Below are 14,144 nucleotides of genomic sequence, written 5' to 3' on the forward strand. Positions count from 1 at the left end.
AGCCCCCCAGGCAGGGGAGGCGGCCCCGCGGGCCCCGGAGGCGGGACCTCGGGCACCGATGCCACCCCCAGCTCTGAGCGGGGCAGGGTCCAGGGGCCTGGCCAGGGCGGGGCCTGCAGGGCTGCCAGCGGCGGCGCCGCCCACTCATCATCCCCCGGAGAGAGACGAGGGGAGGGAAAAGACAGCTCCGTCTGAGCATGCTCTGAAAACGCAGGAAAAAAACTGCTGCGGGCGAAACTTCGCCCCTCCACTGCGATTCAGGGGGGCTGGGAAGCAGCAGATCGTCCCCCTACAAAGGATCTTCTCCCGTGAGAATTGGGGGGAATGGGGCTTGCCTTGTGCAGTTAGCAATCCAGGGAAAAATAGCTGCTCTCCATTGCAAAACCGGAAAAAGTGCGCTGAAAACTGGATAAATCCGGGGGTACCCGAACCCACTGTTCCAAACGACTTGGAAAATGGATTCCATGCACTCCCACACGAACATATCAAGGGCATACAGCACATCCATAAAAAACCCAAAGAGCTTTGCCCATCGAAAAAACTCATAGAAATGTCTCTCTAACAGGAGAATTCCGTCCTCTTCACCCCATTTTTGCCAGAGGGCAATAAGTCTCTCCTCTGAAGGGGAGAAAGGGACCTCTGCCTCTGTGGGAGGGGTCCTCCACATTTGCAGCCACAAACTGCAAAGGGCAGCATTTTCAGGAGGGGAAAAGCTAACAGTACCTTGTGACAGTGTCCAGGACTCTCTGGCCAGCTGCATGGTGCTGCTGAGCTTTCCGGACATCTTCCTGGAGGCTTTTCAAAAGGTTCTCTCTGTGGTCAGCCTTGCTGTGAACTCTGTCCAAATCAGGATCTTCAGTTCTTCAGCTCCTGGCTAGAATCCACTTCTGTGGTCACTTATGAGGTGACCATCAATGGCACACACTCGGGGTTTACCCAAATGTAGCAATGCTCCTCTGGTGTCTCACCAAGTGATGATTTTCCTCTTCAGTCACTCGGGGTCACCAACTGTGACCGTGTTCACAGGGGTTCTTGGATGAGGGCAGAGATGAGAATGTTGACTCCATGTTCAGAAGGCTTGATTTATTATTTTATGGTATATATATATTACATTATAACTATACTAAAAAGAAATAAGGAAGGAAAAGGTTTCCTCAGCAGGCTAGCTAAGAATAGAATAGAAAAGAATGATAACAAAGGCAGCTCTCTTGGACTCTGTCCGAGATAGCTCGGTCCTTGATTGGCCATTAATTATAAACAGCCAAGATGGGCCAATCACAGGTGGACCTGTTGCATTCCACAGCAGCAGATAACCATTGTTTACATTCTGTCTCTGAGGCCTCTTAGCTTCTCAGAAGGAAAAATCCTAAAGAAAGGATTTTTAGTGAAAAGATGTCTGTGACAGTCAGGGAAGGCTGGAAATAGCCAGATATAAAGAGCAATCATGTTTTCTGTTGATAGATTTTTCTGGCTATTGCAGGTAATACCTGCTTTGACTAATAAGGTTCTTGAAACAAGTGTGGAAGACTTAAAGAAACAAATAATGTTGGGACTTGCTAGCCACTAGATTTGGCAGCCTAACTAAACAGTGCTAGACCATGCTGGTTTATAGAATATTAATCCCGATGTTTCCAGGTGTGGGGTGCCTGGCTTCGTCTAGCCCCCGCTGCTGGACCAAAGGCAACGGCTGTGGCGTTTTACCCCAGAGATACCTTTGGCCGGCTGGATGCTGCAGCTAGGCACTCGGAACAAATCCAGGCAAAGTAGGAACTCAGTTTACCTCTGGTGGAAAAGGTTCAGGTGACGGTGAAGAGAAAGGAGAGGATTCTATCGTAGAGTCTTAATCCAGAGTTTTATTTCAGCATGGTAGACCTCTGAATGTTGTAACAGCTCGCAATAGAACTCTCGGCCGCATGGTCTCGTCTCCTTTTAAGCCCCGGGGACAGGGGGAGGGGAAGGGACAGGTAGGGGCCAACCAGGTGGGAGGAGGGGAAGGCTCAAGGGATATAGACGCTTGGACAGGCCAATGAACCCGGACCTGAGGAGCATCTTTTGAAATTCTGCCAACCACACGACACCCTTGCTGGAATGTTAAGATTGATGGACAGCTCTTAGCAGGAGGGCAAAAGGGGGAGGGGGAAGGTTGGCACACCTGGGGGGGTTGGGATAGGTGAAATAAGAAATCACACTGCAACATCTCCCCCTAGTTTCGTTTAAAAGGAAGAGGACTGGGTTTGTGGTGCAGAATGCTTACCAAACCATGGTTCGTAAATTGGTTCCTCCTCTACAGGAGGTTCAGTGCTTTCCACTGAAGTTTCCATGTCATTCATTGGAGCACTAAGGGCTTCCAAATGGTAAACTTCAAGAGGGGGAGATGAGCTTGAAATCAACTTGAGAACCATGCGTTTGACTAGTCCAAAAACAAGGCTAACAACTACAACAACAATAACTAATACAAACAATACTAAAATTACAGTTTTCAGAATAGATCCCAACCAGCCCGAGAGTCCCCAGTCTTTGAACAGTCCACTCAGCCAGTCATCAGTTTCTCTCTTGATGTCTGAGGTCTTTTGCCAAGGTGGTCCATATGTGCTTTGGGCTGAGGGACTATGCAGGAGATCTCTGGTGGGAAGATCACGAGTAGGACGAGGATCAGGCTTGGTCTCATGGTGTCTTGAGACTACACACGAACCATAGGATCTAAACTGGTACAAGGAACTTAAGACAAACATATTACAAACTATTCCAGAAAGGAGGCTTAAATGGAATTTCCTCCAGAGAACGCGTGTGGCATTTCCTTCTCCAGGCAGCATTGGCAACCTGGGGCGCTTCTGTCAATTTCTCTGAGACCTTGGGAACATAGGGCCTTACCCATTTGGAAGGAACCCACTTCAACCCAGAGGGGGTGGACACACAGGCATATCCACGTCCCCAAGTAACCAATTTGTAAGGTCCCACCGTCTTCCAAGTCTCAGGGTCCTTTACTAAAACCGGAGGCTTTTCTTTCATCAACATATGACTGCTCCCCCCAAAGTGGCGCAGGATGGGCGGGTTCAGGCTGTCAAGGAACAATTCAGAAAATTGATTGTGAACAGCGCCCTGGACAACCGGATGTGGGGGGTTCCACCTTCAGAACCTGTTGCTGCTGGTCCAGGACTCTTTTAATATTGCAGTGAGTCCTTTCTACTACATCTTGACCTGTAGGGGAGTAGGGGATGCCAGTTTTGTGCTCTACTCCCCATTGCTGCAGGAAGCTCCCAAATTCCTTGGATTTATAGGCAGGCCCATTATCAGTTTTCAACTGCTTGGGGATGCCCATGAAAGAAAAAGCCTGTAAGAGGTGCTTAATGGCATCATTAGATGACTCTCCTGTGTGGGCAGAAGCATAGACCGCTCCAGAAAAGGTATCTACACTAACATGAACGTATTTCTGCCATCCAAATGACTGTATGTGTGTAACATCTGTTTGCCACAGTTCACAACTGTTCAACCCCCTAGGGTTTGCTCCCGTACTCACTGTAGGGAGTGCATGTTGTTGGCAATTTGGGCATGTGTCCACAATCGCTTTGGCCTGTTCTCGAGTGATGTGAAACTGACGAACCAGGCCAGGTGCATTTTGGTGGAAAAGCTGGTGGCTGATTTTTGCCTGTTCAAAAACATTTGGGAGAGTGGCCATCACTGCAGGTGCAGCAAGAGCATCTGCCCTTCTGTTGCCTTCAGCGATAAACCCTGGCAAGTCGGTGTGTGACCTGACGTGCATCACATAAAATGGTTGCTCTCGGTGAGTGACTAACTTTACAAGTTTTGAGAGCAATTCGAAAAGTGCGATGTTAGACACTTCTTGCAGTATGTCTTGATCTGCCCTGGATACTACTCCTGCCACATATGCAGAATCCGTAATCAGATTGAATGGTTCTGAGAACCTTTCAAAAGCCCTAACAACAGCAGCCAATTCAGCAACCTGAGGTGAACCTTCCACCTCAGCAATGTCCGTCTCCCACTGCTGGGTTTGAGGATCCTTCCAAGTCATAACGGACTTGTGGGACCTCCCGGACGCATCTGTAAAGACAGTCAGAGCCTTTTTTAAAGGTCTCCTACTCTGAGCACTTCTTAATTTCAGAGTAAATTGAACATCTTGTTGGAACATTTTGTGGGCAGGTGGTGGACAGAAATTTGTCCTGAGTAGGAATCCAGAGCAAACTGCAACACTTCATTTTCTCGAAACAATTGTTCCAATATTTGCATAGTATTTTGACCCGATTTTAACTCAATTGGAATGTGAATGCACTCAAAGTCACATCCTGCTAACTCCCTGATCTGGGTCCTTGCTTTCCAGATCAGTTCTGCTACCAGCTCCTGAGGCTTTGTCATTCTCTTGGACCTTTTGTGACTGAGGAAAACCCATTCTATGACCAAGAGAGGGTCCCTCTGGTCCTGGCCTTTTTTAGGTGTGCCCTTTGCCTTAGGTGTTTGTTTTTCCTCCCACTGGAAAATGATTCCATGGAGTTGTGGAAACTTACCTAAGATGATAAATTTGAATGGCAGGTCAGGCCGGCATCGGTGGGCCTGTGTTGTGGACGTTGCAATCTGAACCTTTACTAGAGCTTTCCGTGCCTCTGGGGTAATAGACCTAGGAGCACCTGGGTCCTCTCCCCCTTTCAATAAATTGAAAAGAGGAGCAAGGTCTTCGTTAGTCAGACCGAGCCATGGCCTTACCCAATTCAAAGACCCACACAACTTGTGGATATCCGCAAGGGTCTTGATCCTTGGATTGATTTCTAGTTTTTGAGGAACAATGGTCCTATTTCCAATTTCTAGGCCGAAATATTTCCAAGGTGGCATCTTTTGAATTTTCTTTTCCTGGAGCTCGAACCCTGCAACAATCAATGCATCGATCGTTAGGTCAAGCACATGTGTGAGTAAAACATCATTGGGGGCACACACAAGGATATCATCCATATAATGATAGATGATGGCCTTTTCTGCAGCTGCATGCACTGGGGAAAGCAGGGAAGAGACATACCACTGGCAGATCGCTGGCGAGACCTTAAGGCCCTGAGGGAGAGCTGTCCAATGGTACCTTTTCATAGGGGCTTCCATGTTGATAGTGGGGACCGAGAATGCGAAACGTGGTGCATCATCAGGGTGGAGGGGAATATTGAAAAAACAATCTTTTATATCAATAACAGCTAATTTCCAATCCTGGGGAAGCATTGTTGGGGATGGCATACCAGGTTGGGGAGAGCCCATATCTTCAATGACATTATTAATTTGTCAGAGGTCGTGGAGGAGCCGCCATCTCTTTTTGTCAGCTTTCTGAATGACAAACACTGGAGAGTTCCACAGGGACGTGGTCTCCACAATGTGACCCTTTTTCAGTTGCTCTTCCACTAGCTCCTCAAGCGCCTTTATTTTTTGTTTACTGAGCGGCCACTGTTTCACCTCAACTGGTTTGTCTGTTTTCCACTTCAATTTTTGGGTGGGGCGCTGTTGTTCAATGACCACTGTACAAAAATCCTGTGGAGAGTCTGGAATATCAATTGTGACACCCCACTGGGCCATCAAATCTCTCCCTAACAAAGGTTCCGAATATTCTAACACAAATGGACGGATATTTGCCAATTGTCTGTTTGGTCCCTCGATTTGGATGATGCTTTTGGATTGTCTCGCCAATTGCAGGCCTCCTACGCCTTGAACGTGACCGGCAACGTTTTGCAAAGGCCAATGTGCTGGCCAGTCTTGTACTGGGATCACTGTGCAGTCTGCACCCGTGTCTACAAGCATCTCAATGCGTTTTGACTCCCCACCCCCACTGACATTGCACCATAATTTGGGTTTGTCTCTCCCAATAACTTGGACCCGGGCAACTGTGGGCCCTTGTTTTTCGGTGCCTTCAGGCACAAACGGCACAGGGATAGCTTGTGCAACAATTTGTCCTTTAGGAAGAAACAGGGGTGGGTGGAAACAGTGCAGCCCGAGAACGAATTGGTCAGGATGTGATGCTGTCATTCCTGGAGCAATTTCAATCTCATGTGGTGTGTGTTTGGTGACCCCAATGACAATGTACTTACAGCGAATTCGGTGCCAAGTACCCTTCTGTTCTGGGTTGACAGAGACAAAATGCCCGTCCGTGTCTTTCAGGTGGAGTGGTTCTGTCAGCTGCAACCTGTAAGGCTCATTGACAGAAGACGTGGTTAACATAGGTTCACCTAAATCATAACAAAGGTTATTTTATTTCACTTTCAACAGTGGACCAGCACCCGTGGTCTTTGAAGCATCTGCTTCACTTACAGAAATAGCAATATTACCGCGCACTTGGTTTGTTTTGCTTTCCTTATTACCTTGGCCTGCTCTTTTTATGTCTGCACGCCTGGCAGGCCGGCGCTCCCCTTTCAGTATTTTGTTGTTGTTGACCCCCTGGGAGTGTTTGTAATTTTCCTCCTGTGCCATTTCTAAATTCATCAAATTGCTTTTTCAGGGGGCACTGGTTACTCCAATGCCCAAGGTTATTGCAAAGCAGGCATGGCTTTGTGGGGTCAACCATTGGTGGTCGTCGCTGCTGCCCAGGGCGCTGCTGTGCTGAGGGAGTGGGCGCAAAGCTGGCAACGGCGACACACTGTGGTGGTCTTGGCAGCAGCCTTGGTCTGGTGTCTTCAGCAACACTCATCAGAGGCACTTTCCTGCTACAGACTAGAAGCATATCTTTTAGTGTAGGGGGAGGTTCTAGAGGAAGGCTCAAAATTGCTGCTCGACACTGTTCCTTTGCATTTGTAAATGCCATTTCCTCTAAAACCTCTTCCCTTGCATTCTCTTTTTTAACTTGAATTTCAATGGCTCTAGTTAACCTTTCTACAAATTTCAGAAAAGGCTCTGATGGTAGCTGCTTGATCTTAGTGTAGGGCTCAAAAGGCCCCTCAGGTTGGAGGGAAAAGAATGCTTTTTCAGCTGCTTCTTTTACCTTCTCGAGTGTTTCTACAGGAATTACAGTAGCTTGGATTGAGGGTGAAGACTACTGACCTTCACCGAAGAGATGCTCAATGGTAATTGGCATGACATTAGCATCTTTTGCTGTGTTTGGATCAGACTGCAAGCCTGGGAGAGCTGCCTTTAACAGTTGTTTCCATGCTAATTCCCATAATTTGAATTCTGTAGAGGTCATGAGGCATGAGCAAAGCTGTTTTAAATCATGCGGGACTACTACAGTCCTACTCAATTCAGAATTTAAAAGGCCACGGAAATATGGACTGTGTGGGCCATACTCCTTGTGAGATTTATAGATCTCTTTAATCAATTGTCATCCAAAAGAGCTCCAATTAGCAGTTGGGGCTGCTCCTCCTTGTGCTGCAGGCTGATACGAAACAGGGGCGAATGACAAAGTGGGACCCTGTATTGGGTCTGCAGCTTCCTGCCCTGTATCCCTTGCATTGGAATTATTGGGAAAACAGAAGCAGGTTTGGGGACCTGCAGTGGGTGTGGCCCCACCGTGGGAACCTGGGGAGGGGGCGGGGATGCAATGGGAACAGGGGGCAGAGACAGGGAGAAGGCAGGGGGCGGGGATACCGTGGGAACAGGGGGCGGGGACACCTGGTGACAGCCCATCGGCAGACGCCCCCTGGGAGGAGTAGAGGGGCAGAGCTGAGGGTACAGCAGGTGAGGGAGGGAAGGTGTCACGAGGAGCAGGAGGAGAGGGGGATGGGGAAGGAATTTTGGGATAGTCAAGGGGATTTGGGAAGAAGATGACCAGGTTTGGGAAGGTGCCACGTGGCATCCTCCATCTTGGGTAGCCCCTGGGGACTGGGGGCCATTTTGGGGATCACTGCTCTCCGAAAAACTAACACGTGCTCTGGGATTCAGAGCAGGGGAAGCAGGGTTTTGGGATGGGTTCCACACGACCTGGCCAGGGCCTTGTGGACAAGGGAACTCGGGCATTTTAACGTTCTCAGGGAGTCGACTTCCCAGCGCATGAGCAGGATTTGCTCTCTTTAAAATACCAAGTTTTGGGGTAGGAGGTTTAGGGCTGGAAGGGGTAGGAACAGGGAGAGCAGAGGTACGTAGCTTGATATTTGACTTTTTCTCCAATTCACTTTGTTTGAGCAATGCTGTTCGAATATGTAAGCTCCAGAACATAAATTTAGCTGAGGATGTATTCCCAGACTGTCCTAAGGTTATCAATTCATGCCCTACTTTATCCCAAAATTGAATATTGTGGACTTCCTCAGGAGAAGTTTGTGGGAAGTGTAGAAAAAGCCACCTTATAAACTGTTTCAATTTTCCTTTAGAGAACTTTACATTTGCACTAACTAAAATTCCAACAATATGATAATACACTCCTTTTTGTGCTGTGCTTTACTTTGAGCCCATCTTAGATGTAAATGGCACAGAACAAAGTCCCGCCGACCAAATACAAAGCCAAAATCAGCTACCTATTTCTAAAAAGACCACGGTTAAAAAGCGATAACGACCAGACGAAAGCTTTTACAATGCAGCTGTGTATACTGCTTTTAAAACTGCAGCGGCAGCAGCAGGGAAACGGGACCCGCCCCGGCCGCGTGGAGAGACAGACAAAGCCTCCCCCGCGTGAGAATGCAGCCCAGCCGCGCCACGTGGCGAGCCGAAACCGGGGCCGCCCTGCACTGCGTGTAGGGAGCACCTCCCGCCGCCGCGCACTGAGAGAGAGCAGCCCCCCCACACTGAGAGCTGAGAGAGCTCCCCCCCCCCCGCACCGAGAGAGAGCAGGCTGCGCTGCCGAGCCGGGGGGAAGGGCAGGCAGAGCTGTCCAGCTCCTCTGAGCCGACAGCGCGAATTCTAAAAGTGGCGAAAACACGCCGCAGAGTTAAAGCTTTACACAGAGAACCGCCTTAGCTCCACAGGGCTGCGCAGCCTAAATACAAGAGCAAAAAAGAACAAGTCTCACAGCAGAGACGGAATTTGAGCTTCCACCCCCCCAAGGAGCAGAAATACTCACTGAAATCATAGCTGTTGCTGGCAGTCAGGCAGGCTGGTCTCTTCACTGAATAGGACCCCTTGGGCAGGAGGGGCTCCCATATTCTCCCCTGGAAAATTCGCTCACCACAAAGGAGCTGCACTTTCCAGAGGCGCAATGCGTTCCTCGAGGCTTCTTGTGGGTTCAGTCCCAAAGTCTCTCTGGAGAGCTGTGCAACCACAGCTCTTCCAGTGGAAGCAAAGCTGCTGTAATGCTTTTCCAAGGTTCTGAGGTTCCTTCTGGGGCTGCAGGTTCGTGCAGCCGCACGTTTGGGTGCCAATATATTGAATATTAATCCCGATGTTTCCAGGTGTGGGGTGCCTGGCTTCGTCTAGCCCCCGCTGCTGGACCAAAGGCAACGGCTGTGGCGTTTTACCCCAGAGATACCTTTGGCCGGCTGGATGCTGCAGCTAGGCACTCGGAACAAATCCAGGCAAAGTAGGAACTCAGTTTACCTCCGGTGGAAAAGGTTCAGGCGACGGTGAAGAGAAAAGGAGTGGGTTCTATCGTAGAGTCTTAATCCAGAGTTTTATTTCAGCATGGTAGGCCTCTGAATGTTGTAACAGCTCGCAATAGAACTCTCAGCCGCATGGTCTCGTCTCCTTTTAAGCCCCGGGGACAGGGGGAGGGGAAGGGACAGGTAGGGGCCAACCAGGTGGGAGGAGGGGAAGGCTCAAGGGATATAGACGCTTGGACAGGCCAATGAACCCAGACCTGAGGAGCATCTTTTGAAATTCTGCCAACCACACGACACCCTTGCTGGAATGTTAAGATTGATGGACAGCTCTTAGCAGGAGGGCAAAAGGGGGAGGGGGAAGGTTGGCACACCTGGGGGGGTTGGGATAGGTGAAAAAGGAAATCACACTGCAACACTGGTTGAGATAGGCAAGCAGAGTCTTCTTAACTCCTGGAAGGCCAGGAAAGGAAGGTTGTAACTTGTTCTAGGAGTACAAGATCAAATCTGTTCTCAAGGTCATTGTGGAAGAAAACATCAAAAGCTTGACTGAAATGAAGCATGTGCACTGCAGGGTCTCTCTCTAAAAAAAAAAAAAATTAAAAATAAAAAAGTTGAGAAATATGAGAAATACAAGAGAACTTGCATTCTTTCTCTCTTGAAGGAAACGTGATTTCATTCTTAGTTTGGAGGCCAGCAGTGTTACTGTGGCTGGTACAGTATGGGGGGAAATACTCTCCTGAATATTGCAGGAATGATGTGTTTGTCCACATAAGCTGATAATGTCACCATAGTAGAGAAAGGCCTACTACACCAAAGCAATGGGGATATATACCCTATAAATGGCAGCAGTTCTTACCTCTGATTAAAGAAAAGGCAAATTATTTATTCTTTTAAATGTGAAATTATCAGTAGTTTCCTTTAATCTGCTGCCTCTATGTTCTGTGATGAAGTGCACATGGTAAGGTCCCTAGTAGCTACTGGGTCACTCATCTGGGGTAAGAACAATAAAAGGCAGTGATTATCCTATGGTATACTTGTCTAGTTAGTGGATGTCCTGGTTTAGGGCAAATTTTGGGAGGAAACCTCCTAAGAAGTCTCCTCTAAAAAGTAGATTTCAGCGGTCCTCTCCCCCAACTGGTTCAGGAGAATAATATCCTTGGAGAAAAGTGGAAAAACTGTTTTATTAACAAGCAAAGTATTCACAAGCATGAAAAAGGAATAACATTAAACAGTAAAACCTCTCACTGTTCTGAAGAGATGGCAAATTCAGAAAATCCTTTTGTAGTTCAGAGAGAGTCCTCTGGTGCTGGAATGCAGCATCCTGGGCCCCCGGTGGGCCACAGGTGTTAGCTCCCAGTGTTATTCTGGGTTTTCAGTCCAGAGCAGATTGAAACAATGATATGCAAAATAAGGACTTTACAATTAAAATTGTAAAGCAGGTATGTTTTATTCCAGCTGGGACACATGGGAGATATTTCCACCAAAGACATGCCTGCCTGTTGAGACAGATTTCAGGTTTAAATACACATTGATCCCCCAAGCCCACGCCTCCCTGCCTGCCCATTTCCCGCCCAGAGTCTTTGGTGGTGCCATGCCTCCTGGTGGTCGTGGGTGGGAGTCTTTGATGAAGTAACATCATCTTCTTTGATGTTCGCTGCTTGACCCTTTCTTCTGGGCAGGTGCAGTGGAGGTTTGGCTTTCTCTCAGGTCAGTTTGTCCTGGCCAAAACCAGGAGCCTGGTTCTTGCTGGCTCCTTAAACAAAAGGTTCTGCTTTATGGGTTTCAACAATACCTGAGTCTTGCTTTACTGAGTGTTGGGGTTTTTTTTAATCTTTATGGCCTTTACCTGGTAACTAAATTCTTATGTATTCTGTTACAAGTTGTCTCTATCTAGCAAGTTACATTCCTATGTGTCCTGGGCACAAGCTGTATCTGCTTGCTAAACATTTTCTCTTTTCCCCACCACCTGCCTAAGTATATTATATTCCTCTAAAGTTCTGTCTTTTCATAAGCATATGTGTTTCCCATATCAACAATTCCAGGAAAAAAGACACAGTCTTGGGAAAAATTTCCTTGCTGTAGCTTATGAGGAAAACCAGTGAAAAAACAAACTCCCTGTTTCTCCCTCTCTCTCTGCAAAAGCCAGGAACTCTGAGAGAGCACTGAGAGTCTTATCACTCTCGCTGTCCAAGTTTGGCAGCACAGTGAGAAAAGGAATTCCGGGGGAGTAAAGTGAAGCTTCTACAGACAAACTGCGTGCCACTGCTTCCCCCTCCCTTCACTCTCAGGTCTAGTCTTAAAAGCACAGAACTCAATATCCAGTATAAGCAGAACAGATGATTGGGGATACAAGCATCATAAAGTCACCCTAGGACAGTGGAAGAGGCTCTTTATTTCTGGGTTTTATTTTCAGACTTAGGGTCTTTCACAGTAACTCTTTTCCCAAGCAATAGGCTGTGAATGTGTGTGTTTCTCTGGGTAAAAACATATATACATGTGAATGTTTTTACAGCATATCCTTTCTGGGAGTTTCTTTATAGAACAATACCGTCTTGAACTAAATAAAATCTGGTGGTCAGTTCTGTGTAAGACATAGAGCTGTAATCTTTTATTGGCATTTTTCCAGTGCAGGATGAGTTTTTGAAATGAGTGGACTACAGGCTGTCTGTATGAACTCAGAACAGAGATTCTCAGTTCCTGTTGCAGACTGGCTTGCTTTCATCATGACAGATGCAGGGTGAGATGAATAAGCTGCAGTTAGGCCATGTGCTCCTTCAGACAGCACAAGTACTTTTCTGCTCATGATACACTGGAGATTATGTGCTTGCCTAGAAGCAAAAGGGAACTGGATGATTCCCGATTCAATTTGTAAACATCATTTACGAAATAAAACTACAGAGAAAAGTTGTCCAGGTTATGAAATTTTTCATCAAAACTGAGCAAACAATATCTAGTTTATTTTGTTTCTGAAGACAACAGCAAAGCCTATTATTCCCTGCCCATGGTGAGGGGGTTGAAACTAGATGATCTTTAAGGTTGCTTCCAACACAAACCATTCTATGATTCTATGATCTCTTAAATACAACTGATATTCCATGTACAGCCCTTCTTTAGGGACCTTGGCAGAGGACAGATGACAACTCGTAGCTAACTGGGCCAGGTGTAGTTGATGCAAGGCAAAGCAGGCACCAAGGAGATGTGGAGCTCTTGGAACAAGACTTGTTTTTTACATAGAATCATTGAAGTATTTTCTGGGTGTGAAACACTGAGTTAACTCTTCATGACTTGCTGTGTTTGTCACTAAGGCTGTATCCTTGTGATGTTCCACTCTCTTTCAATGTGTGTGTATGTGGGAACAAACAAAGCATCAATATTACTTTTTATTTTTTCAGTGAACTTACCTGGACCCAAGCTGTGTTCTTTCACCTTTTCAGCATTTCTATAAAACCTCTTAAAACAAAAAATGCCTTATAATTGTGGTTGACTTATAGTGTTATACTGTCAAAGATTGTTATTTTTCAGATTGTGTTGGATTTGGTCTCCAGCCTAGAGATCCTCTAGGTTTACCTGCTTCCCTAAGATCTGTTTAAAACTTACAAGTCTCTGTCAGAAGGTTTCAGAGTGCAGCAGGGAGACTTGGTAACACATTAATTGTCCTTTCTTCCTACAGGGATATGCTCCACCACAAAAAAATGGAATTGAACAGAAGCGACCTGGTCGCCCCTTAAATATAACATCTCTAGTTAGGTTGTCATCAGCAGTGCCAAACCAGATTTCCATTTCCTGGGCTTCTGAAATTGGAAAGGTAATCTGCATGTTGTGTAGGATGTGGGAAGTTGTCTAAATAACCTCATCTAGCATTTCTTCTTTCGTACTGCCTGATGTTGCTGGCTATGCATACACCAGCAAGTGTTTAGTATTAAGTGGCTGAACTTATCAGTGCCAGGAAACAAAATTTGCTCCAGAACTATTGTACTTTTCAGTAACATAAATATGATTCACATACAGATGATAAAGAATTCCTTATAGAATTCGCATCAGAAAGCCTGCTGTTAGGGGTTGCCTGAAGTGCGTGTCAAAAATAACAAGTTCCTTTTGTGGTGTAAATAGTACAAAACAGTTCAGACATGACAAAATAACAAAAGGAAGACCTACTCACTTCTTTGTAGCCTGATGGTGTGAAAAATGAAATTATGTAGGCATATATTCTAAGGCATGTTTCTTGGTATCTGTTGGAATTGTCCATTGGAGAAAACTTTTTAAACTGATCACTGTGAGAAATTATATTCACTTTCAAAAATTTTAAAAGGTTTATTAAAACCTTATCAAAAATACAACAGAAGACTGAATAGAGAAAATATTATGGCGCTGGGAGCAAAGGATTTTTTTCCCACCATGTGCTCATCCGCACAATGGAGGTTTTGCCTTTTAATCCTTTAGCCCCTCCCAAAGTTCTGTCCATCGACTCTTTCTTCACTGCCCAGTGGTGGAGTTTACGTCCTTAAATCTTGATTGGAGGTCAGATGTTGCCATAGTAACAAGCCGACCCTCCCAAATGTCCCAAACCCAGGCCACCCCGATAACAACGCAAGGTGGGGTAAAACATAAGTCTATAAAACTACTCTTAACATATATACATGATATTTGCCTTTTAATTGTGAGAGTCAATCATCGCATTACTCATCTATCACATCACTAATCACA

General features: G+C 46.5%; 1 protein-coding gene across 3 annotated transcripts in view; it reads left to right on the forward strand.

Moving 5' to 3' along the window:
* LOC139598971 (E3 SUMO-protein ligase PIAS2-like) overlaps window positions 1–14,144 on the forward strand; it is a 38,436-nt gene that overhangs the window by 9,421 nt on the left and 14,871 nt on the right. For all 3 annotated transcript variants that reach the window (XM_071445909.1, XM_071445908.1, XM_071445910.1), the window contains exon 5: window positions 13,111–13,245. In XM_071445909.1, the coding sequence (XP_071302010.1) occupies window positions 13,111–13,245 (135 nt within the window). The remainder of the gene's footprint in view (window positions 1–13,110; window positions 13,246–14,144) is intronic.

Source organism: Agelaius tricolor, unplaced genomic scaffold, assembly GCF_023055355.1.
Source record: "Agelaius tricolor isolate 1412-34295 unplaced genomic scaffold, bAgeTri1.0.p SCAF_21, whole genome shotgun sequence".
Taxonomy (NCBI): Eukaryota; Metazoa; Chordata; class Aves; order Passeriformes; family Icteridae; genus Agelaius; species Agelaius tricolor.